This window comes from Antennarius striatus, chromosome 18, assembly GCF_040054535.1.
Source record: "Antennarius striatus isolate MH-2024 chromosome 18, ASM4005453v1, whole genome shotgun sequence".
Lineage (NCBI taxonomy): Eukaryota > Metazoa > Chordata > Actinopteri > Lophiiformes > Antennariidae > Antennarius > Antennarius striatus.
In genome coordinates, this window is record NC_090793.1 from 13,895,187 (window position 1) to 13,917,713 (window position 22,527).

At 40.9% G+C, this 22,527-nt stretch overlaps 1 protein-coding gene across 5 annotated transcripts; it reads left to right on the forward strand.

Moving 5' to 3' along the window:
- The first annotated feature begins 336 nt into the window (after positions 1 to 336).
- On the forward strand, positions 337 to 10,411 carry ss18 (SS18 subunit of BAF chromatin remodeling complex). 5 transcript variants are annotated; one of them, XM_068341059.1, is made up of 11 exons: positions 337 to 492; positions 949 to 1,025; positions 1,122 to 1,206; positions 1,871 to 2,027; positions 3,213 to 3,443; positions 3,605 to 3,775; positions 4,094 to 4,171; positions 5,979 to 6,101; positions 7,568 to 7,698; positions 8,097 to 8,159; positions 8,922 to 10,411. In XM_068341059.1, exons 1-10 carry the CDS (start codon positions 424 to 426, stop codon positions 8,112 to 8,114), a joined length of 1,140 nt encoding a protein of 379 aa, XP_068197160.1. In that variant the 5' UTR covers positions 337 to 423; the 3' UTR covers positions 8,115 to 8,159; positions 8,922 to 10,411. The 5 variants fall into 5 exon arrangements, 3 of the variants coding, with proteins under 3 accessions (XP_068197160.1, XP_068197159.1, XP_068197161.1); XR_011038848.1 differs by having other exon boundaries at positions 7,568 to 8,159; positions 8,922 to 9,007; XM_068341058.1 differs by lacking the exon at positions 8,097 to 8,159.
- Positions 10,412 to 22,527: the final 12,116 nt, after the last annotated feature.

Below are 22,527 nucleotides of genomic sequence, written 5' to 3' on the forward strand. Positions count from 1 at the left end.
ATAAAGGATGCTTCTTCGTTCGTTCTTTCTTTCTTTAGCTAGATCTCATTTTCCTTCTTATTGATGAACCCCTTTTCTGCGGTCTGTTGGACTGGTCCGGACTGGTCCACTGTTTCAGAAATAGGTGACATTAGATTCAGTGAAGACAAATTATGGATTTGTCTTATCCCGACAGTCACAAGTATTGTATTTCTGTTATTATACATACATTTAATTGAAAATAACGTTTATCTATGTCACCAAAATAAACAATAATGATCAACTATGATTTTCAAAGAGCCGTATCTCCCCCCAAACGGACCAATGCATTACAAAATTGCGTCCTATTCTCGGCTGTTTGATCTGAGTTCTACTGATTTGTGAAGTGTGTTGGCTAGTCTGACATTTATGCTCTAGTTCACTTTAATTCATCACAGTATCACCATGTCGGTGGCGTTTGCACCTCACAGACAACGTGGGAAGGGTGATATAACACCCGCTGGAATACAAAAGGTAATTCATCTTTTTAGCGCGGCTCAGAATGGAGGCTGTGGCATTAGACCCTTCTTAGCCGTTGAGCTAATCAATGTAGCGGTGACCATTCAAGTCTCGCTGCGATTAGATCGGGAATGTTATACCAGGGTCAAAGCGCGGTGAATATGAACTACAAGATGGGCCTGGGTAGATGTACTGCACTGAAGTGTAATGCTGTTTTATTTGAATTGAGGCCTGCCATTTTAATAGCAACGGAGAGCTAGCGAGCGAGACTCCTCTTTTGTTAGCTAGCAACGTACATTCTCGTGTAAGAAACAGAATCCTGTCGTCCTGGTTTATACCAAATAATGGCTGAGTATCCGTCAACAAGCTAAGGAGTAAATAAAACAATATGCTCCGGATTGCTAATTTTAAAGGTAATGTTATTAGTCACATTTGAAAGCTTCACATATGTTGTATGTATGTCCATTGCAGTTACTTGACGAAAACAACCAACTGATCCAGTGTATAATGGACTTCCAGAGTAAAGGGAAAACAGCAGAATGTTCACAGTAAGTTGGGAAATGTCCCTTCAGCTATGCGTTGGCGATATTTTTTTAGTTCAAATTTAATAGACATTTTTTTGATGATTATTCCCCCATTCACAGGTATCAGCAAATGTTACACAGAAATTTAGTGTACCTGGCAACGATAGCAGACTCCAATCAGAACATGCAGTCCCTCCTCCCTGCAGTGAGTATTAGTTACTGGTTATTCTCTGTTGTCTGCTACGGTGACATCTCTAGTAATATGTTATTACAAATAGATACGTGGTAAATATATCTTTTGATTTTTTAAAAAAAAATCCAATCTGATATACTTTTTGTACAATGGCGATTTTGTACCAGTTTAAATACATACATTTCAGTTTGGTTATCTAAAAGTGACATGCTTTTTGTTGTTCTCAAGGGATATTTTGAAAGCCTATAGCAAAATGTCCCATTTGTCCCCGCTCCCATTAAATTTGTCATAACTAATAAACATATTGTAAATGATGAATGGATGGAGGTGTTTGCTTATTTGTTTTTTCATTGAAAAGTAGGTGGCAATGTTAAGTAACAATGATATGTTTCAATATAGTTATGGGCTCAGCAATGCTCCCTGACTGGGATTTAATTAGAACAGTTTGTGCAGTAATTATGTGTCAATCTATTGCAATGCAGGAATTTGTGTTTTCCATTTTTAAGTATAGGGTTTCGTTTAGAAATTGTGTCATCTTTGATTATGGTTTGTCACTTGATTAATAACTAAAGATCCTGGCTTCTTTCTTTAAAATTTCTCCATATAAAAGACCCAGGCTCTGATGCGTTTCTAGTCAGCTGATGTGTGTACTTATGTGAATGTTATGTACCTGCAGCCACCCACTCAAAACATGCCAATGGGCCCTGGTGGGATGAACCAAAGTGGACCCCCGCCTCAGCCTCCTCATGGTCACAGCATGCCCTCTGAGGGAATGGTTAGTGGTGGTCCTCCAGCCCCTCACATGCAGAACCAGATGAATGGACAGATGCCTGGTAGGTACCCCCCAATCCCTCCCACGTCTTTCTCTCCGTTCTTTCTCCTTCTTTTCCCTTAGTCCCAGTCTCACTTGGGTTGCCTAGCAACAGCAGAGAGCTGTGAGGGAGGTCGTTCTCCTGAATGATGATGTCACCTATTTGCCAGCTCTGGTCTCAGGCTTAAACTCCCTTTGATTACAGTTGTCCTCAACTATTATGGTTTGTTTCTTTGCGTGCTGATTGCTGCGCCACACATTCTGTGAATTCTATAGGCTAAATGTTGAGGACACAATATTAGAGCCAGAAAATGATGCCACTGTGCGGTTACTGTTTCACGGGAATACTACTGTTCACTTAGGCAGTATTTTTTTTCCTCTCTCTTCTTCTTTTGATGGGGGGGCGTCCATTAAAACCTCACAACAGAAATGCATTCTGACTGACATTACGATGGTATCACTTGTAAGCTCTGGGCATCTTGCTCGGATTTTAAAGGAATCTTTAACTCATTGGCTTCCAGCGCTTCGTAGCGATTGAGCTCTTTCGCCGGACTTTCTCTGATGCTCTTGAATCATAAGCTGTCACAATTTCTCCGGCTTCCTCTGATTCGCCATCCTCTATTCCGTGACCAGATCAGTCATTGTTAAGCAAAGTTCCATGATTAGAGACTTGATTTTCACTGACAAGCTCCATGCGATTGTCACCCAGCCCTCCCTGTTGAAAAATGTAATTGACGTCTATAGCTGTCAATCATAAACATCGGCTTCTTAAAATGAACTTCATTTCAACAGTGGAGCAGTCATTCACTGGAGGTATTTTCAGTTATTATCTCCCATTTCTCCTTGAACCGGTTGCATTCTTGGTGTTCTTTATTTCTCCTTTTTGCCATGTTGTCTGTAATCAAATCATTTAAAGTGGAATTGTAATGTGTTATGCTTGTAGGACTGACTTGGGGCTTGTTTCATAAAAAAAACAATATGTCCATATTTAAATTGGAAAGATACAATAGTGTCTTGTGGAAAAAACAAGTCAAATAATTGCAAAAAGAAATTTCATTTTTAATTTTATCCATTAAATCACATTTCTGTCATATGGAAACAGCCACAGATGTAAGTTGTCTCTGAGTGATGCAATGCGGTTGTTATGTTAAATATTTATTCATTTTGTTCATGTCATGCATCATGAATAACCTCCGTTGTTTTCCAGGGCCTAATCACATGCCCATGCAAGGTCCCGGTCCAGGCCCCAACCAGCCCCCAAACATGCAGAGCGGTTCGATGAATATACCCCCCAGCAGCCATGGCTCAATGGGTGGTTACAATCACACCGTCCCTTCTTCCCAGGGTATTCCAGCCCAGAGCCAAATGAACATGACTCAGGGCCAGCCCATGGGAAATTACGGGCCTCGGCCCAACATGAACATGCAGCCCAATCAAGGTGAAACAACCTGTTTATTAGGTTCTAGTTGGTTGTGATGATTTCTTTTCATCATTTTCTGGTTTCTGCACAACATTCGCTGGGATTAGATAAGTCGTGTTCTCTGTGTGGCTTTGCTATTTGGTTAATTTGAGAGATCGTTCTTTGTCGAATTTTCACAGGGCCCATGATGCACCAGCAGCCTCCTTCCCAACAGTATAACATGCCTCCTGGTAGTGGCGGACAGCATTACCAAGGTCAGCAGAACCCAATGGGTATGATGGGTCAGGTCAGCCAAGGAAACCATGTCATGGGGCAGAGGCCCATGCCACCGTACAGACCCCCACAACAAGGTATACCCCCCAGAGTGTGTCTGTCAAGTGTGCAAGCTGTGAGTCGGTCTCTCTTCTTCCCTCTTACCAACCGTCCAACATTTCTTGCTCTTGTTTCTCTCAATTTCCTTTATTTCCACTGCTCTAATTCACAGACATCTTGATGACTAAACATGTTAACCCAAAGCCTCCCATCGTAAAATTATTCAAGTAGCCAAAAGAAAGCTTTCTAACAAGAAGTAGCGGCAAGGAATCCATCCTCTCCACTCTTCCCTCACACAACCGATCCAACAACACCTTGAATCTACTTGTGTGTATGTTGTGTGTATGTGTATGTAGGACCCCCTCAGCAGTATCCAGGGCAGGAAGACTACTATGGGGACCAGTACAGTCACGCAGGACAGGGAGCTTCAGAAGGTAGGAGAAACCCTCAAGTCACCAGAAGAAAAACAACACAGAATGAACCCAGGAGTTGTGTTAAGACACAAATGATGCAGAGACTGTGACCAAAACCAATATTTCAGTTTCTTCATTCATTTCTGGGAAATTGAATTGACTTTGATTTTGAATGAAGACAAAACATGTTGTCAGATTCTGAGGAAACATCCACATGCCATAGTGCATCCTATTCCAAAAGGTCCGGGATTCCGTGGATAAATTAATGGAAACATTCTTCATATGCTTTCCCTACAGTCCTAGCTAGTGTTCCACCCTTTTGTGTGGGGAAAAAAAGTCAGGAAAAAGACTCTTTTGATGGTCAAAACCCCACCGATTTTTTCTCTAAATATAATGTGAAATTTCTTGTATTTGATATAAGTATTTGATCAAGTATTTAATTTTCCTACATTTAAAAGGCAAAGCAGTTATTTCTTGTGATCCCTGTTCACAAGCCATTGAACCTTTTTTTAATCAAAATGTTAGGACCATAATATTTTATATGAGATAAATCAATGTCACCGATGTAAACAAAATATATGTGCTTGTCAGAGCAAATTATTCTAAATTCTTTTAATGATTTCATCTTTAACATGGCCAGATCAGTGTAAAAGTGCCAACAACTTTGGCTTTTTGATGGAATTCAAACTGTTAATTATTTGGTGGTGCTGAAGGGGTTAAGACTGAGGCCTTGGAAGTGAAATAGCAATCATCTTACAGCCAGGGCTAGTGACATGCACAAGCAAATCTATCTTTCATTATAAGCACACATTTGATTAACATCAGCTCACCGCCTGTCTTCATCCTGCAGACTGTGTCATCCCCCTGTAGCTTCCACATGACAGTACTGTGTGTAACGTACGCAGCAACGCCGGTTAAAAAAAAAAGAAGCAGAAGCCTTGTTTTTCTGTCGATCAAAGCTAACCGCCTAGGAGATCATTTACTAGGGAAGATAACAAATTCATAAATCACAAATGGCTACTTCTCTTTCCTTGTCCAATTAACATTTACTTACATGTTGGGTTTTTTTGTTTTCTCTACTGACTTTACTACTTTTGACCACTGAAAAATAAGTTTTTCCTTTCTTCTACTAAAAACCGAGACATTTGCAAGCAACAAGTACGAAACGATTTCACACAGATAAACGATTAAAACAGCTCAAATTGATCCTTAAGACCATTAACACCCTGAACTGTGCCATAACTTCATCACTTTCTTTGCATTCCACCAAAATGATCTGAAGTTATGACAGAAATAAATTAAAATAGGTTGATTACTCGAATTCTTTGGGAGCTCAGTTGTCCCCATATTACCATCGATGCATTTGTGCATCTTTCATAAAAAGACCCTATTCCCCTAATTTGCGGGCATGGTATAAACCCTGTTGGAAGTTGGTTAATTTAGGAAAGCTTTCAATTTGGTAAACTTAAAATAAAAAGTACATAAATATTAAATATCAATAAGGTCAATATTTTACCCAGCTTAGAAATTATACATTACCGTAACCTTTTCTTTACTCTTAACTTGAATGTCTTGAACTACTAGAGCATGCATCATTTACTATTAGATTGTATCTAATAGTAAACTTCACTTTTACTTTTACTATTGTTATCTTATTACACCTGTATTTTTCAGTGGCTGCATGTTACATTTATGTGTTGCAGGTGCATTTCAACCGGACGATCTCAGTGGAAATTCAATTTCTTATAATATCCCAGAAAGATTAACTAAATATTGGCTTTGATGTTCGTCTACACATTTCTTACATTTCCTGCTGTTTCCCCTGAAGGTAACGCCCAGTATGGCCAGCAACAGGAAGCATACCAGCAAGGCCCTCCTCAACAGCAAGGCTATCCTCCTCAGCAGCAGTACCCAGGTCAGCAGGGATACCCGCCTCAGCAACAGGGCTACGGTGAGTTGTCCTCCAAGAACAGGAGAACATGTTTGTCCTGCAGGAGGCGCTATCAGCTTTCTTTGGCTGCAACATTTAACGGCTGCGAAAGAATTCTTTCAGAGAGTTGCCGGTTTTTGCCTTTTGGAAATGTAACTTGTCAAGAACAAGGAATTAAAAGACCACCTTAAGAAATGATATGAGGATTTGTGCAAATTTAACCAGTGGTGGCGTTTGGGAGGAACATTAGCATTCCTCCTGGTGCGTCAGTATAATATGACACACTGTTCTAAAGATGTGGGAGAGAGGATTGGTACAAATTGCTATATTGAGTCTAAACTGCCAGCATGTTGGAGAAATAATGAAGCAGCGTTAATTTTAGTTATTCTGAAATTAACAAACATTTTTTAAAAATAGCTTAAATTGAACAATAAAAGAAACTTTTTGTGGTTGCTGTTATTGTAAATTAAAACACCGGATATGTGCTGAAACATTTCCAGACTGTTAATAGTGGTTATTTGAAGGTAATGACAAAAAGAATGACAAGTTTAATGAACAATTACACAACAAATTTGAAAGAGCCTGTAAAACTCCGAGATAATCAAAACGAATAAAACAAAGGGTGAATAAAATGTTCCATAAGCGATGTCAGTATCTGAGATCATGCAGGTCTTTGGTCTTTTTTCTTCTTTTATCACATTTTTCAGTGGAACTTTCCATCACTCACCCTCTGTTTGAACCGGAGCTCATGTTAGTAATGAGCTAGCGGAGAGGCAGAGGCTGTGAGGTGAGATCCATCTGGCACACTCGCATACTTTCTCCCACAGGCCCCTACAAGGTTACGCTCAACAGCATAAGGCATTATAAGCACCTAACGATGCTGCGTGGGCCTCATTTGACTCGAGCCCCAGTGAAGCTTCTCTCAGTCCTTTGCAGCACCTGCATAGATAGCCACAGCGCAAGGAGGCTGAGGAAGTGATTTTCCATCCCCCTCCCTCTTTTAATGAATCCTGCTCCTCTAATGAAGACCAGCAGAATCCTTGATGTCTCCTTGCATTAGGGAACAGCCGCCCAGCTCCGACTTGACTCACTCAAAGCCATTCATTACTGAGTCAGACATTGTGGTGGCAGCCTACACAAATGGGTCTGATACATCCAAGATCCTCTCTTTGTCATCCATCAGCCTTTTTTTTCTCCATATATATATATATATATATATATATATATATATATTGTGGGTCATTAGTGATTGTAGACTAACAGGGATTCCTGAGAGTTTTTGGAATAACAAGTATGAAGCACAAATGATTAATGAGAAAAATTTTACACTGTTGTCAAACTTGTTTCCTCTGTTTGAGTTTGATTGTCATGTGATAAAAAAGTTTTTTTTTTAAAAAGGTGTCTTCTCCATTCCTCACACACCTGATTCATTTAACCATTAATATCAGGATTACATGATTTTTAAAATGAGTTATCTATTTTTGCAGGTCCATCTCAAAGTGCCCCGGGACAGTATCCTAACTATCCTCAGGGACAGGGGCAACAGTATGGGGCCTATCGCCCTCCTCAACCTGGACCCCCCCAGGGCCAGCAGCAACGCCCCTATGGCTATGACCAGGTGAGTATGGCCACAACACTGGACAGCTGCAGAGATTCGTCCTGATTTATTGTTAATCTTTTTTATAGTCCAGCTTGTATATTTTGTATAGTGAGACCAGAGATCAATGAAGTTGGAACCTAAACATTAAAGAGCAGCATGTTATGAATGTTATCATATTGGGGGTTATATCCAATCAAAAGAGTGTATGTGTTACTACTGTCTTTCACCTGTTATATATCCTGGCTAATATGGTTTGCCAATTCAGTGAAATATGAGGGCTTTAAGAGGATTCTTCCTGAGACATGATGCTGAATGCTATAGTGTTTAAAGGGAGATCATTTTGTTGCCCTGTATTTCCTGTGGTCTTATGTGGGGACCACAGCTACACTTTGATATCTTTATCTTTGAATATTCAGGGGCACATGAGGAAATAAAGACCCGGGGATTTGAACCCCTGACTAGCTCTGTAGGAAGCAAAGGTAATGGTTGCTGTGAAGACCTCAACGTCCAATCTAGAGTTTTGACCACTTAGACTTAATTTTCATTTGTTATGTTTCCTCTGTTTCTCTTTTGTCCTTATTTATCTCCCATCTTTTGTCTTTTCTCTCTAACCTTTCTCCTTTCTTTTCTTTTTTTGTACTGTTTTTATTTTGTTGTTAACCAGGGGTCGAATTGTAAGTCACGAGGTCCAGAAACACAGCATGCTTTGTCTGCAGTGAGACAGCCAAAAGTGTAGCTCTTTGGCTGCGTACTTTGTCTCTGGAATTTAAAGCACTTGTTTAGATGACTATTGTGCTGATGATGGCACTCATGTATTTCCACTAAAATGTTATGTACATCAGACAAGTCACACTTTGTTTCCAAATTTGTTTCCATTTTCTATGAAAGCCAAACACATACTTCGACCCCTGTTTAGAATTGCATCAAGTCCTGTTCTTGCACTGAATTTGTTTCACTTGAAATCAGTGGCATCTATTTAACAAGGAGCATCATCCTCAGCCATGCCGCTGCCGAAACCTGAGGTATCGAGCCTGAATTTAGATCTTGCATATTGTGAGGCCTTGCTGCCACCTGCTGGTCAATACTGGCAAATGCAGCCTTAATCATGGTTCGCAGTAGGATTTGGATGAACACAGATATTTGTTTGCACCCTGTGGAAATTTGTGAATATGAGCTTTTACATACATAAGCATTTTTTTGAGAGTGCCACTAACATGAGTCTGTCACATTTCTCTCCACAGGGCCAGTATGGAAATTATCAGCAATGAGAGATGTCACAACAACCCACACAGCTCTGCTATGATCTGTCTGAGCTTTGACTTCTGGTCAACCGCTAAGCAGATTTAAATGACGGTTGTAGCTCACTGAGGCTCTCTCAGACACGAACAGACAACATTCAAAAGTAAAAGATTATTTTACCCCTTCTCTTTGGGCTCATAAATACGCCTCTAAATTCTATTTTACTCATCATATGCATTGGCTTGATAATGTCAAAGCCAGTGACTCACCCTCTGGTCCAGTATGTCTCAAAGCGGCAATGCCTTACAAATGGAACTGCCTTATCCTTTAGCATTGCAGATAGTGAAACAGGCTAACAAAATTTTGGATATCAGAGATGAATTAAATGTATAGTTTCGTTCTACTGGGGTGCATTGTTTCTCCATCCCTCAGCTCCTTGTTCTTAAGAAGCAATAATGCCAGGAGTCGGGCTAGAAATGATGCACCAGAAGAACTTTCTGCTAGGCCATGGTACATGTCTTGATGTATGTGATGATGTAAAAATACAGCAGCAGCAAAAGTGTGGACACAGCTGTTCAAACATTTGACTGGTACTGGTTATTTTATGCTTTTTAGATCAAGCTAACTTTGTATAAGACATTGGGAACTAGTACTAACTCTGTGTTGTTATATTTCATGAAGTATATGTGTCAATGTTTTTTATGACCTTTTAATTATAGTCCCATCCAGCACACATTTTTTTTTATTTGTCTTTTGTGTCGACTCATCTAATGATGTATTAGGTCACGTTACGTCAGTGACAAGATTTGAACTTTTTATGTAAAAATGACATGCAGAGAAATGTGAAGAGCATACTATTGCTGTGTTCAATGTTAGGATGTGTCTTTTTAAGTAAACAATGTATATCAAATTGGGATCGTTCATTACGTAACATTACCATATTACAGAATGATGGCCATTTTTTAATGTTCTTTAAGAAGTTAAAATGTAGCAACCACCATTGCAAATCAGTATGTTTTTGTCACACTTTTATATTCACGCACCTCAGTCTTTGTCCATTGACTGCAAATTGGTGAATGGTTTTATTTCTCACAAGTATTTTATTATTTTCTTTATCTCGACCATGCTGGAGCCCCTTTTCCCTTCGACTTTACAGCTGAGTTGATGTCCTTCAAATAGTGTTGTTTGTGAATAATAAGGTTACTGTCAAATATGTAACATAAGATGTGAAAATAATGTCCTGAAATGGATTCCTTAATTTCACAGTAAAGACTGGTTGTGCAGTTTTATATCACTGGCTTGATATCTGTTTCATGGTGCATACTTTATTGATCTCATGTACAGCGACATAAAGGGGAGGAGCTCACTGTCCTCTGATATTGTTTATATGGCTGTTTTAATATTTTGCATTCTGTACCCCAACCAAGTGGTCACATTTGTGTTATGATAATGTATAACTGTACATTACATTAAATTTGATGAATCTTTAATATATTTTGGCTTGTTTTCTTTCAAGCACTTTTTGACCGTTTTATTGATAAGTTGCCGATACAAAAGCTGCGTTATAATCGTCAATCACGACAGCTTGAATAAGATGTGCGCTGTTGGTGATGGTTATAATATAATTGTTTTATCTTCATCTGCGGCCCACTAATCAGTTTTCCTGCTCTGCTCAGCAGCCTGCCTGCTTTTGTCCAGATGTATCCTGAAACGTCCAGAACACATTTACACTCAAAATTACCTTCCGTGTTCCTTTCTCCCCTTCTGCCTCTCCGGAGAACCTGAGAGACTACCTGTCACATGGGTGAGGGGGGTTGTTGGGGGGGGGGGGGCAGCGGTACAGATGGTGCGCCAGATGTGTGGCCAAAGCACATGATGAGAGTAGCGTTGGTGTTAAGAGGGCCACAGACTTCCCTGGCTCGCTTCGGGTTCCGATGAGGATGTTTTCGTGAGCGAGCGCACCTGAAGTGCTTCAACAGGAGAGTGAGGAGTTAACTTTTCCAAGCGTGTCTATATATAAAAATTTGTGTTTGCACTTTTTTTTATCCCTCCTTAGGTTTAGTGGCATCTCCTAGTCACCCCACCATCCTTCTGCTCCGCAGCTGGCCGCCCCACCCTTCCCAGCTGCCACTGGGGCTCCCCCTGGCCCCTCCACTTGGCAGAACTGGCATTATGGGCGCTCCCCCACCAGTCCTCCCTGGCAGCTGCTGCCCTCAGCTGTGCTCTCGCAGACCGTATTGGGGTCGGACAAAGTCACTCCTCCTGTGACTGTGTCTGGGGCTGTTGGGGGAGGATGGAGAGGTGGCAAGGAGACTCCTGCCTCTCATACCAAAGATCTTAAAATGCTCTTGAATTGATGGGCGCGTAACCAGAAATCAAAGCAGTGGTGCGAGTCTAGTGCAGATATATGCACCTAACATTTAATTAAATATAAAGGTGTAGTCTTGCTCCAAAAAACAAACAAACCACATTTTCAAATAATGACATAAAGAGAGGATGCTCAATTGCATTTTCTGTGACGGCGTTACAACAAACGGTGAATTGGCAGCATCATTTAAGACTATGATTATCTTATTCAATATTTTGATAATTATAATTCAGGGCATCTTTCAGAGGAGGAATCCTATCCGCTGAGGGGAAAATGACATTGTGATCATCTCTCTCTCTCTCTCTCTCTCTCTCTCTCTCTCTCTCTCCCTTTCACTCTCTCATATCCACACTCAGTGTGACAGAACGTCTTTGGGGAGGCATAAGAGGTAGTTATGGGGGGAATGCAGCAGCCTCCACAGTTTAATTGGAGATGTGTCACACTAAATAAATGGTGCAAAAACAAGCGATGACTGGAGGCTTGAGGGAGGGGCCCTGGGGATGCAGCCTGTTTTATTGGGCAGGAGCTTTGCACCGCTCCAGGGTGAAACCGGGCTATGCACCGCTGAGATACCCTCCAACCGCCAGACCTCCCAAAGACTATTGTGGATGGAAAGACAAAGGCATTCATTTCGCTTCACAGAAATGCATCTTGTTGGTAGTGAGGAAAAGGTGTGGATGAGCTCGACGACACGACCATTTCTCCAATAGGAGGCACATTGTTCTCATCTGCAATATCAATTTCTGCACAAAGGCAAGCAAAACAAAAAAAAATAAATCCATAAATGTAAAACTTTGTGTAAGCACAGTCTGCATTGCAATGCTCCTAGATGTTATGTTAATCATTCCATGAAGGCAGCAGCCTCCAGTCAATCCCATTTTTCTGTATAATCCATACATGACCTCCATGTTACCAGGAGAAAGCATTTCCAATATTCTATCAATGTGATGTAACTGTTGTCTCGCGTTGCTCATGCAGTGTGTGTTTGTGTGTGTGTGTGTCTACACCTTAGATTTCGGGGTCCATGGCACGAGTTTTGATTCACCACTACAGTGTGCCACAGTAATTGGATGTGACACCATTCTCTCTGCTCTCCCTGGGGGATTTAACAGGATTCTGACTATTATGGCTCCAGTCATGAATATGTCAGGACAGCAGCAAACAAAGGCGTGTGATTTGGATAATGCTCCTCTGGATGTCGTCTTTTACCTGATACATGAGATGAATGCTACAGGGGGCAAATGGGTTTTCTGCAAAGCAATTTACAATGTTTACAATTAATTGCCCTTGTTTGGAAGAAAAAAAAAAAGAAACATGGCCGAGACATCGTTCAATAGTTCTTATTTAGCAAAATGCCTGCCAGATACATCCTGGCTTCATGTATATTTGTGTCAGCTATTTTATCTAGTGTCAAAGTTACTGAGAAGATTTTTTTTTGGAACTGACATACACAAACAGGTTGATCCCCTGGAAATACATTGTTTTGCATGCATCTGATATGCAGCGCTTTGTTCAAATCCTGTTGTTTGTTGAGGATTTAGCCGTCAAATCAAATTAAGTGTGCTGTTTTGTATGTGTGCTAGCCTCGTAAAAGTAGTCTCTGGGTGAAATAGCAGGTATGCTTATATCAGTATTCCCGCAGCTTGCATAATTGCTGTAATTTGCTTTCCCTTTGGGTAATCTGTAAACATGGCTTTTTTGATGTTTTTGGCATCCTCTATTGGTTGAGCTTTCTGCTCCTCCGGTGAAGCCCCCCATCCCAGCCCAGGATGACACAAATAGATCCTTCCCCAGAAGGCGCACGTAGTTCCACATGGGCACAATCAATACAGCCCAGTCATCACTGGAACTATGGTGGTATTAAAAGCACCCCGTGAGCTGGTTCTCACCACATTGGCGTTTTAGGGAAATAAAGGTATTGATCCTCCAGGGCCTCTGACAGAGCATTAACCTGGGCCAACAAATTAGAATGTACTCATCTGGACACATCTGCCTGCAATGTTCCCAAAAAGCCAGTCCCAGGGAGGGAAAAGGAGGGCTGTGAGACCCGCTGCTTCAAATGATGAGAAGAGCGCCACTTGACGTCTAATTCTGCGCGGGGAGGCATCTGGATGCCCAGGACTTCCATTAGAGGCCCAGGATGGTGGCATGGGTCGATGTGGTAAGGTTTGGTTGGGGGTACTCCATCTCAGACCAGTGTGGTTCCTTCCCCCTGATGTAAAGTGAGAGGGGCTTGACCCACAGTAAACCTGAGCTCCTGACTGGAAGGACAATGAAGGGAAGGGCTGCATCTTCCAGACAGCCTACCTGTTCCAGGAGCGTCTTAGACTTTGCCCCTTTTTGTTCATTTTTGTTTCAAATATAGTGGTTTATGTGGTATAGATGTGGTTTATACATCTAAAAATATTTGTCATATCGCTAAAAATTAAACGTAGCAACAGCTTTCCATTCACATTCACACTAAACCATGCTTTTTTTTTTTTGCATAACACAGTTTGTAGATAAATACATATGACAGTGAGATCTCATTTGTATTTTCACATTATAATTTTTATTTGCATGCAAAATTCCTAATAACATGTTGCTTCGTAGCAACATGAGGCTAGACAAGCCAGTAATTCAAACATGCCACATGCCTGAGCGTCACACATGTCAGTAATTATATTTGACTTAAGATATCACAATGTGGACACACTGGGATCGAAACAGAAACACTTCTGTGCATCTAAATGCACATGCATTCTTAAGTAGAGACCTTTTTAACTCTATCTCTTTACAACACATGTTTCTCCTTAGTTGGATCATTTTCTTTTAACTTCTATTTCATGTTCAAATGTCCGACCTCGATTCTATGTTTCAAAACTTTTATGTCATTAGTGTTTACTGATCAAAGGGATCCTTGTATCCCTCTTAACTGTTCAGCAGCTCTGCTCACACAGATAGAGATGCTCTGGAAACTTTGCCCCTTTATTCTCAGCGTGCCCTCGCCATAGGAAGCCTGGAAGTTCTCTGCCCCAGTTCTCCATGTCCTTGAGAGTTGTGCCTTCAGGCCGGCACTGGTGGGGTCCCGCAGTGCACAATGTGTGCTTCTCACACAGGCTCCTGCTGTATTCCGCCGCCCCTGCATGGCTCTGGAGAGTTGCCAAACTCCGAGGGGTTGTCCATGGGAGTGGGGGGTGGGAGTTGGGGGTGAGGAGTGGGGGGATGTGCTTATTACCACAGAACTGATCCAAAACATCTAACTTCCTTCCCCCATGACAGCCAACCAGATATAAATCACTTTCCTGGTTTGGCCCGACTGTGATGGGATGTTTTGGAAGATGTTGGTATGAATAATCAGAGTAATTGCAATAAACAGTCTGAGGTGATGTGCCAGTGACTGAGGTTTCTGATATTCCACATCCTGGTTCTTGCAAAATTTAAACCATATGGTGTATGAAACCAGCTCAGTGAGGTCATGTCTGTTCCATTTCATGGAAATATGAAGAAAATTTGTAAAGGTTGGCGGTATTGTTTATGCCGGTGCTATTTTACTTTGATGATTAAATTAATGTCAGTAGAATAAAGACTGCCATAGAGAGTGGTCATAATTTGTAACTGACAAATCACTTTATATTTTATTCAGTACATTTGAAATGTTTTTTTTTTTTGTAATTAATATGGATATTAGCCCAGAGCAAAGATAAAGATCCATCTTCTAATATTTTGTCCTTGGATTGTGCACTCAGGGAATTCACTCCCCTTTTTCTCTTTCGTCTCCCTGGCTAAGGCATGGGGAATTGGTGGGATAAGAGGCTATTCCCTAAATAGCCCATGGCAAGAGTTATCCTGATTAGCATGCTGCCTGCTCTCTGGCAGCAGTCTTCCAGGCCACCAGCGCTATCACTTACGTGCTGTTTGTATTTGTAGTTGATAGTGTGTACTGTTATAATTGGAATGAGCTCAGGAACCTCGTACGCTTTTGATCCGCTGCCAGCCACTCGGAGTGCTACTGGGCCACAGCTCTCACCTCAACACTCCCAGTGGATTATGGGAAACTGCAACGCTTATGTTCTAAAAAGCGCCTAACAGCATCTCACTCAAGGTCGAACAATACAATGGTAAGAGTGTGGAGTAGAGAAAGACAGAGGAAAAAGTTGAACAGATATTTGAAGCTGGGTATTGTATCGGGAACTTGGAAAAAGGTATTTGAAGATGAAAGTGTCAAAGGACCTGGAGAATTGTTTGGGCTAGTTTTAGTAAAGATATGTAGGATTGAAACTCTCAGTAGACCTTAGAGTAAATTTTCACTTTTATGACCCCATGCCGAGCAAGGATAGATCGAGTGCCTGGGGATTCTGTGAGGTAGGGCATTTTCAATACATGCACTTCATACTTCTCATTGTAAGGAAATCCAATTTATCAATTGTAATAGTGGAATTTTTATGACTCTAGTTAACATGGCAGCTGTTGTAGGTTGAAGTGGTAACTGTTAAAGCCGTTTGCAAAGTTTGCAAAGTTTAAACAACAACCTGGGAAGCACTTAGAGAACACAAATACCACCAAGGAAACTTTCCTCATGAAGCTCACTTCCCAGAGACAACTCAACATCCTTGATGTACACCTCTGTTTTTCTAAACAAATCTGTAATGGAGCTCACGTCCATCGGAGCATGGTGCCCTCTCCTGGCAGAGCTGCAGACAGACCTCTTCTTCATTTGTGTCCCCAACAACTTGAGCAGGCAGGGAAACACAGGCAATGGATTTTGGGCCTGTAACAATCCAGGTCATAACCAGAACCTCAGATCATACCCTGCCCCTCCAAAACCTGTCCTCCACATGTCATCAAAACACACTGGTAGCTTAGGATGAATCCAGTGATGGTAAAAACACGATTCCCCTCATTAGAAATAATTACTGTCAGGCCTAAGAGCAATAGCTGATATCAGTGAAATAGAATTGCAATCGTAACGCTGCATTATCTGCTGTGTGGTTTTCTGTGAATCCCTAATGCTGCAATTTGAATCCAGCATGGGAAAGATCAGACTCTGTCACTATAAATGACTGTAATTAAAGAATGTAAATACATTAAATGACTTTTGCTGATAAAAAGAAGTTTAGTTTCATCACAGTTATTATAAATGCCATTCTTTTATTCAAGTGGGGACATTGTACTAGGGTACTGAACTGCCCTGGAATGAACACACACACACTCGCACGCACGCACACGCACACACACACACACACACACACACACACACACACACACACACACACACACACACACACACACACACACACACACACATATGTATATATACACACAGACACACACATCTCCTAACTTTATTTTCTATGTTGTTGCTCATCTGGACCTCATCAAGAACTCTCAATCGATCTACGTCAGTGGTTCATTTCCTTTCACTCCATTGCATCTCCACTGTTCAAACTGCCAGCTTAGCACTTTTCCAGAGTGGACCAACTCAAGGGACTTATGGGAGTTTAATGCTCCCTTGCTGTCGAATGCCAGCAGGCCAATGAAAAAAGATATGTGAAATTTCTAAGCTCAATATTTAATCAAGTGCTGAGTTACATTTGCTGTTTGATTAGGTAAGAGAATTCCACCTCCCAGAGTATTTGATTGCTTTTAAAATATTTTGCCCCAAAAAAAAATAAGGAAGAAACGACTGCTCTTCTTTGAACTGTGTGCTTTCAGCATTAATATCCAATAACAATCATCACATATATTGATTTTGCATTCTATCATGATGCTCTCAAATCTTTTTTAGCTGCTTCCTTATTTCTATTTTTTAGAATACCACCAGTATTATTAGCAACAATATTGCTCATACTATTATCATTGATATTGATGTTACTGCTCGGCTGTTGTTGGTACTGTCCTATTAAAGCAGCCTCATTATTATCCGTGTTTTTAGGACTGGGAGTCCATCTTATAGCATCATAATCATCCAGGACTACAGAGATCCACATGAGAATAGCCCTGATGAGCGTGTTCCAGGAGGGCATTACCACTGGTTAAGTACAAACACCTGCTAAAATATTGGCTATTAGGACATAATTAGCTGCTAATGTATTTCTAATCCGAAGCGGGCCATAGATTTGTCTTTTTTTGCGTAGACTCCCCTTTTTAATGTTCTCCGTTGTTATTGTTTTCCTCAGGTATTTGTATCCTGAGAACATTGACTAAGTGCCCTAGTTCATCATATGCAAATGGCTTATTAATTACACATGCATTATGCCTGTATTCAGAAGACATCAAAGGGCCTATGAGTCCTCAGATGGTCCCCCTCTGCACCACACTCGGGTTACAAATGCCTGCATGTGCACTTTCCTTCATGCCTTTTTGGGCAGAGTAACTACATCCTCAATTAATTTTTTTTACTTACAGGAACCTATTTTTTTTTCTTTGCCTCCTAATATTTGAGAAACGCGGCTGTTGGTCTGTGGTTGTGTGGTAACCGCAAATTACAAATAATCCTTAGAGTGCAGATTACATTATTAGAAAGCATCAAGTGAATGCATTCTCCTAAAAAAAACAAACCATTATTTGCTATCTGAGACAGTGATAGTTGCATGCATGTTGTATCAAAAGCTCCCAGTTCATCAGCTCATTGATCACTAGAACACTGTTGTTTTTGTATCAATGCCTCAGACTAGGCTTCAGACATTTCTGTTCTCTCTGTCTGCAATTTTTCTCCGTCTATCCCTCCTGAGTGACTCCTCTGTTAACGACCCATACAGCAGTTGTCAGAATGTGATTTATACAACCTATAATGTCTCACATTGATTAGCAATAGAACCCTAATGGGATTCCAGCTCTTATGCACACACACACACACACACACAAAAACAAAAGAAAAAAAAACAAAAACACTGCATACCCAACCGTCTCCGTGCTGGTCTGGCTGGTGTGCATCATTATGCATCCTATTTTTTGCACAAATATCAGCAGCCCAACCTGTCCAATGAGATGAGATGGTGTCGGGGGAGTTTGCGGCATGCAATCATTGTAACCCTGGGCAGTCCTCTGTTATCAGTCTCTGGTGGGCAGCTCTGACTAGGTGCTGCTAGTATAATTAGCGCTGCACTCACTTTGATGATAAAATGGGTAATAGAGCATTCATTACCTCCTGTGCCTACCTGATTTTAACATCATTTATTGATCTAATTAAAATAATTCTGCTTTTAATGGTGTGTTTTGTTTTTTTTTTGCTATGGAGAGAAAGTTTTGATTACAGTCACTTAAAAACATCAGGTGTGTGACAATGTGTGTGTGTATGTGTGTGTGTGTGTGGGGGGGTGTAGGTGTGTATCACACACCCACACACACACAAACATACACACATACACACACTGAAGATATTTTTATTTCTTGTATCCTTTTTACTTCGTTGCATGATTGCAAATGTCTCATCAAGCTAATTCTGAGCTGATGTGAAGTTCAAAGCACTAAAAGTGAGTGAAAAATAATCTTACTGAAGAAGATATTTTGTGATTTTTTTGTTTTTTATGGATACAGATTTTTCATTCACGTATCGTCCGCATCAAAGCCACCAGGTGGGGCTGATTCATTCACAAATTAATCCCATTTTTGGCAATTTTGTTGAGAATCACAGCAGGAAATGTTAAAGTGAGGTTTTATTCTGAGGCATTTTTGTACGGCACCTACAAAGCTATCATTTCTCATTAGGAGACCAAACTGTTAGCAGTTGTCCTCATTACTAAAAAGATAGAGCTCTCCCCCCAAAGGTAACTTCATCAACACCAGAGACAAATCTATCTTAGGTGCTCTATTTATATTTCTGACTCACTGCCACAAAGATTTATTCTGCTATCCTGTCAATCCATCTCTCTAATGGGCAATGGCATCCTTTTTAGTTTGGGTGTGTTTGCGTGCGTGTGTGTGTGTGTGTGTGTGTGTGTGCGAGCTTGCGTGTGTGTGTGTTATATCAGATGTGCACGCAAAAAGAAGTACCTCGAAGTCACAGAGCCCGTCTCACTCTAAAGGGAGTCATCGTTAGATAGAGACCTCAGATGTCATGTAATTAAGATGATAAAAAAAAAAGCTATTTGCACATCCATGGGTTATTAATGTGGACTAATGATGCTCAGATCAACTATAAGATGTCTGCTTGTTATGGGGTTAATCTCCTCATTCTCACAAAAGCCATAAAGATAAACATCTTTCCACAGAAATGGGCTTATGGTGATCCCCAGAGAACAGAATCCCAACTTCACAAGAAAGTTTGAAGGAGCAAAAAGAAAGGCTGCACGCACTGACACGGTCATTTTTGCAAAAAAAAAAAAAAATCTTCAAACAGAGCGAAGCCGCCTAAATGTTGTCAGTCAAAGGAAATCATTCGTTTTGAAATGCGGATCCTTTGTTATACAGCATCCTTGAACAAATACATAATATATTTATGGCATAAAAAATACAAATGAAAATGATTAATACGCAGCACACACAAACATAAATCATTCTAAATACACTGAATGTCTATTCAGAAATAGGGTTTTATAACAAGGAATACAATTAAATCTAAATAGCTTGACAAACATATTTTTAAATGTTTGGATACAATTAGGCTTAATGCACATATTTTGTTTTTTTACAGGGGTTTCAGCAGCACACGGGTGAAATAATCATTTATTACATTTTAAGGGAGCACAACTAATAATGGCGAAGTAAAACTGAAGCAGAAATGTTGTTGTTGTTTTTTTCTGAGAAGTGAAGAAATGATAACTTCGTTGCTGTCACCAAAGGTCACTGTTTTGAACTATCAATTCAAATTTATAATCACTTATGAGTTTAGTTAATGGACAAATTAATGAGGAGGAACCTGCAGTTCACCTGAGTGTATGGGTGGTAGATAGCCTCCTAATAAGTTGTGTGTGAATGTCATGTCTTCTGAAGACTTAATCATGAGCGCTCTGGTCATTACATTGTCATTAGTTAGCAGACATGGTTGCAACTCGCTAATGCGCACAAGCAATCTGAGGGGTAGCAGATAATGTTGTGTGGTGGTTTTGTTTAATGAGGGTCCATATTTACATACTGGCCTCCACCCCCACTTGCATTCCCACCCCATACTCATTTATAAAAATAAATCACATTAGAACATCACCAGCTAATAAAGTCGACTCCAGCCCACGTCCCACGTCCCAGTGATGGCCAAGTCTCAGTGCAGGAAATACACAAAGCAGTCTCTCAGGATTAGAGAAAAGCTATTATAGAAAATTCTCATATGGCAACATTCTTCATATTAACATTGTGCTGCTGAAGTAAATGATGTCAGTCGCTGTGCATGCTGCAATCAGATAAAGTCTATAAAGGCATCTCCTCTGAAAGTTGGAGCAAATTTTGGTAGTCACCTCATCAAATAACGCAACCACTTACGTCAGACTTAATTACACATCCACTCTGAAAATTGAAGTAATCGAAGTAAAACAGTGTTTGATTTTGACGGTTTGCAATTTTGACTGTACATAATTGTAAAGTATATCACCTGAGGCGATTGTGTTTCATTGCCACTTCTGCATTATTGAAAAACTTTGATTATGTGAAGAAAAGATTAGCTTTGATCATGAAATAAATCCGATTAATACCAAGGCTGCTGTTCTGAAGTCTTTTGTATGCGTTTCCTTGATGCCATGTTGTGCTGATTATGAACATCCCCACCCAAACCTGAAAGGCTGAGGGCTACAACCTTGTGCATTACGTCTTATGTTTTTGTGTTTGCTCAAGTGCGCACACATTTACCCCCCCACACCCCCTCACCCTTCCAACAAAATAAACAGTGTGTTTCCTGATGCCTAACGGTGTGCACGGCTCATGCACCACTGATGTCAAACCACCCAGGACTACCAGTGGCCCCACCTTGTTCACTTACTTACTCTTTGGCTCGCTCCATCCTTCCTTCATGCTCAAATTGACACTTGGTACAGAGGCGGGCAGACAGGGAGCCTCTCTGCCCTGCACCCCCAGAGATGTGGCCCAGCTGTCAGCCGTCTAATCCAGTCCAACCTCCCCCTGAGCCAAGAAAAAACTCCAGGCTGCTCCCCCTCATCCTCACACCTAAAGGCACAGCAAACAACTCAGCCATCGTCGACATTGCAAACAAGGCCAGAAGGCCAGCACTTTGAAATTAATCTCGATCATTTTTCATAAATCAAGTAGATTGGTGTGATGATGCACCCTGAAAGCCCACTGCTTGAGTGTGAAAGACGATGGGTTGTTGTTTAGGATGATATTGTGATGGTATGTATTGCCTCATGTATCACAAAACTGATTTTACGAAGAATGGAGAAAATTTGGAATTTTCTTGTCTTCCTGTGTTTGTGGCTTGATAGTGAACTTTTGTTTCCAATCAGCTCTAGCAGACCAAGTACAGAAGAATCCCCCGGCTACACGACTCTTTTTGCAAATAGGTGTTACTGTTGGTATTATTACTATGGAAACAACTGTACAGAGAAAAATGGCATATTTGCCAAGATACTGTAGTGTGGGCATGGATGAGGCATTTTCCAAAACAATGACGTTTTAGAGATATTATAATTTCATCTGACTTTGACGCTGTATAGTCTAATAATTATATATACATACAAACACAGACAGACAGACAGACAGACAGACAGACAGACAGACAGACAGACAGACAGACAGACAGACAGACAGACAGACAGACAGACAGACAGACAGACAGACAGACAGACAGACAGACAGACAGACAGACAGACGGATAGATAGATAGGTCCTTTTAAAATTACGGATTTATTTGTGTGTAGTGTAGTTCGTGAGCTCTCATGGCATAGTCTTGGGCATGTGTGGGTTTTCAGGAGTGTGTACCACTCATGAAGCTCCCCATGGCTTTCCCAATATCAGTATTCCTGTAGATGTGTTTGATGTGTTTGAAGCCACACAGCATACCTTGAAACATGACAGTAAACATGGCAGAGGCTCTCCCTCAGTGGAGCGGTGATGCACGTCACCCCTCAGAAGTGTGTGACGGGTGTACAAACCAAACCCACTGGGCACAGAGTCCCCTGGGATTCTCCTGCGCCGCGCCGACTGGCTGCATGTTGCTCAGTGCTACGCTGTTTATAATAATTCCACCTTCAGCCCGGAATACAAAAGAGCGATCTAAAATAAGAGACAAACAAAAAAGAAGAATGCAAAACATGGGCTAGTGACAAGTTATGGCACCCACTTAACTGGTGATCTGACCCAGCAGCGGTGGATGT

Coding starts and splice junctions, on each gene's coding strand:
- ss18 (XM_068341058.1), top strand. CDS start 424: ATGTCGGTGGCGTTTGCACCTCACAGACAACGTGGGAAGGGTGATATA. Junction 493..948: donor CACCCGCTGGAATACAAAAG/GTAATTCATCTT, acceptor TGTCCATTGCAG/TTACTTGACGAAAACAACCA. Junction 2,028..3,212: donor GATGAATGGACAGATGCCTG/GTAGGTACCCCC, acceptor GTTGTTTTCCAG/GGCCTAATCACATGCCCATG.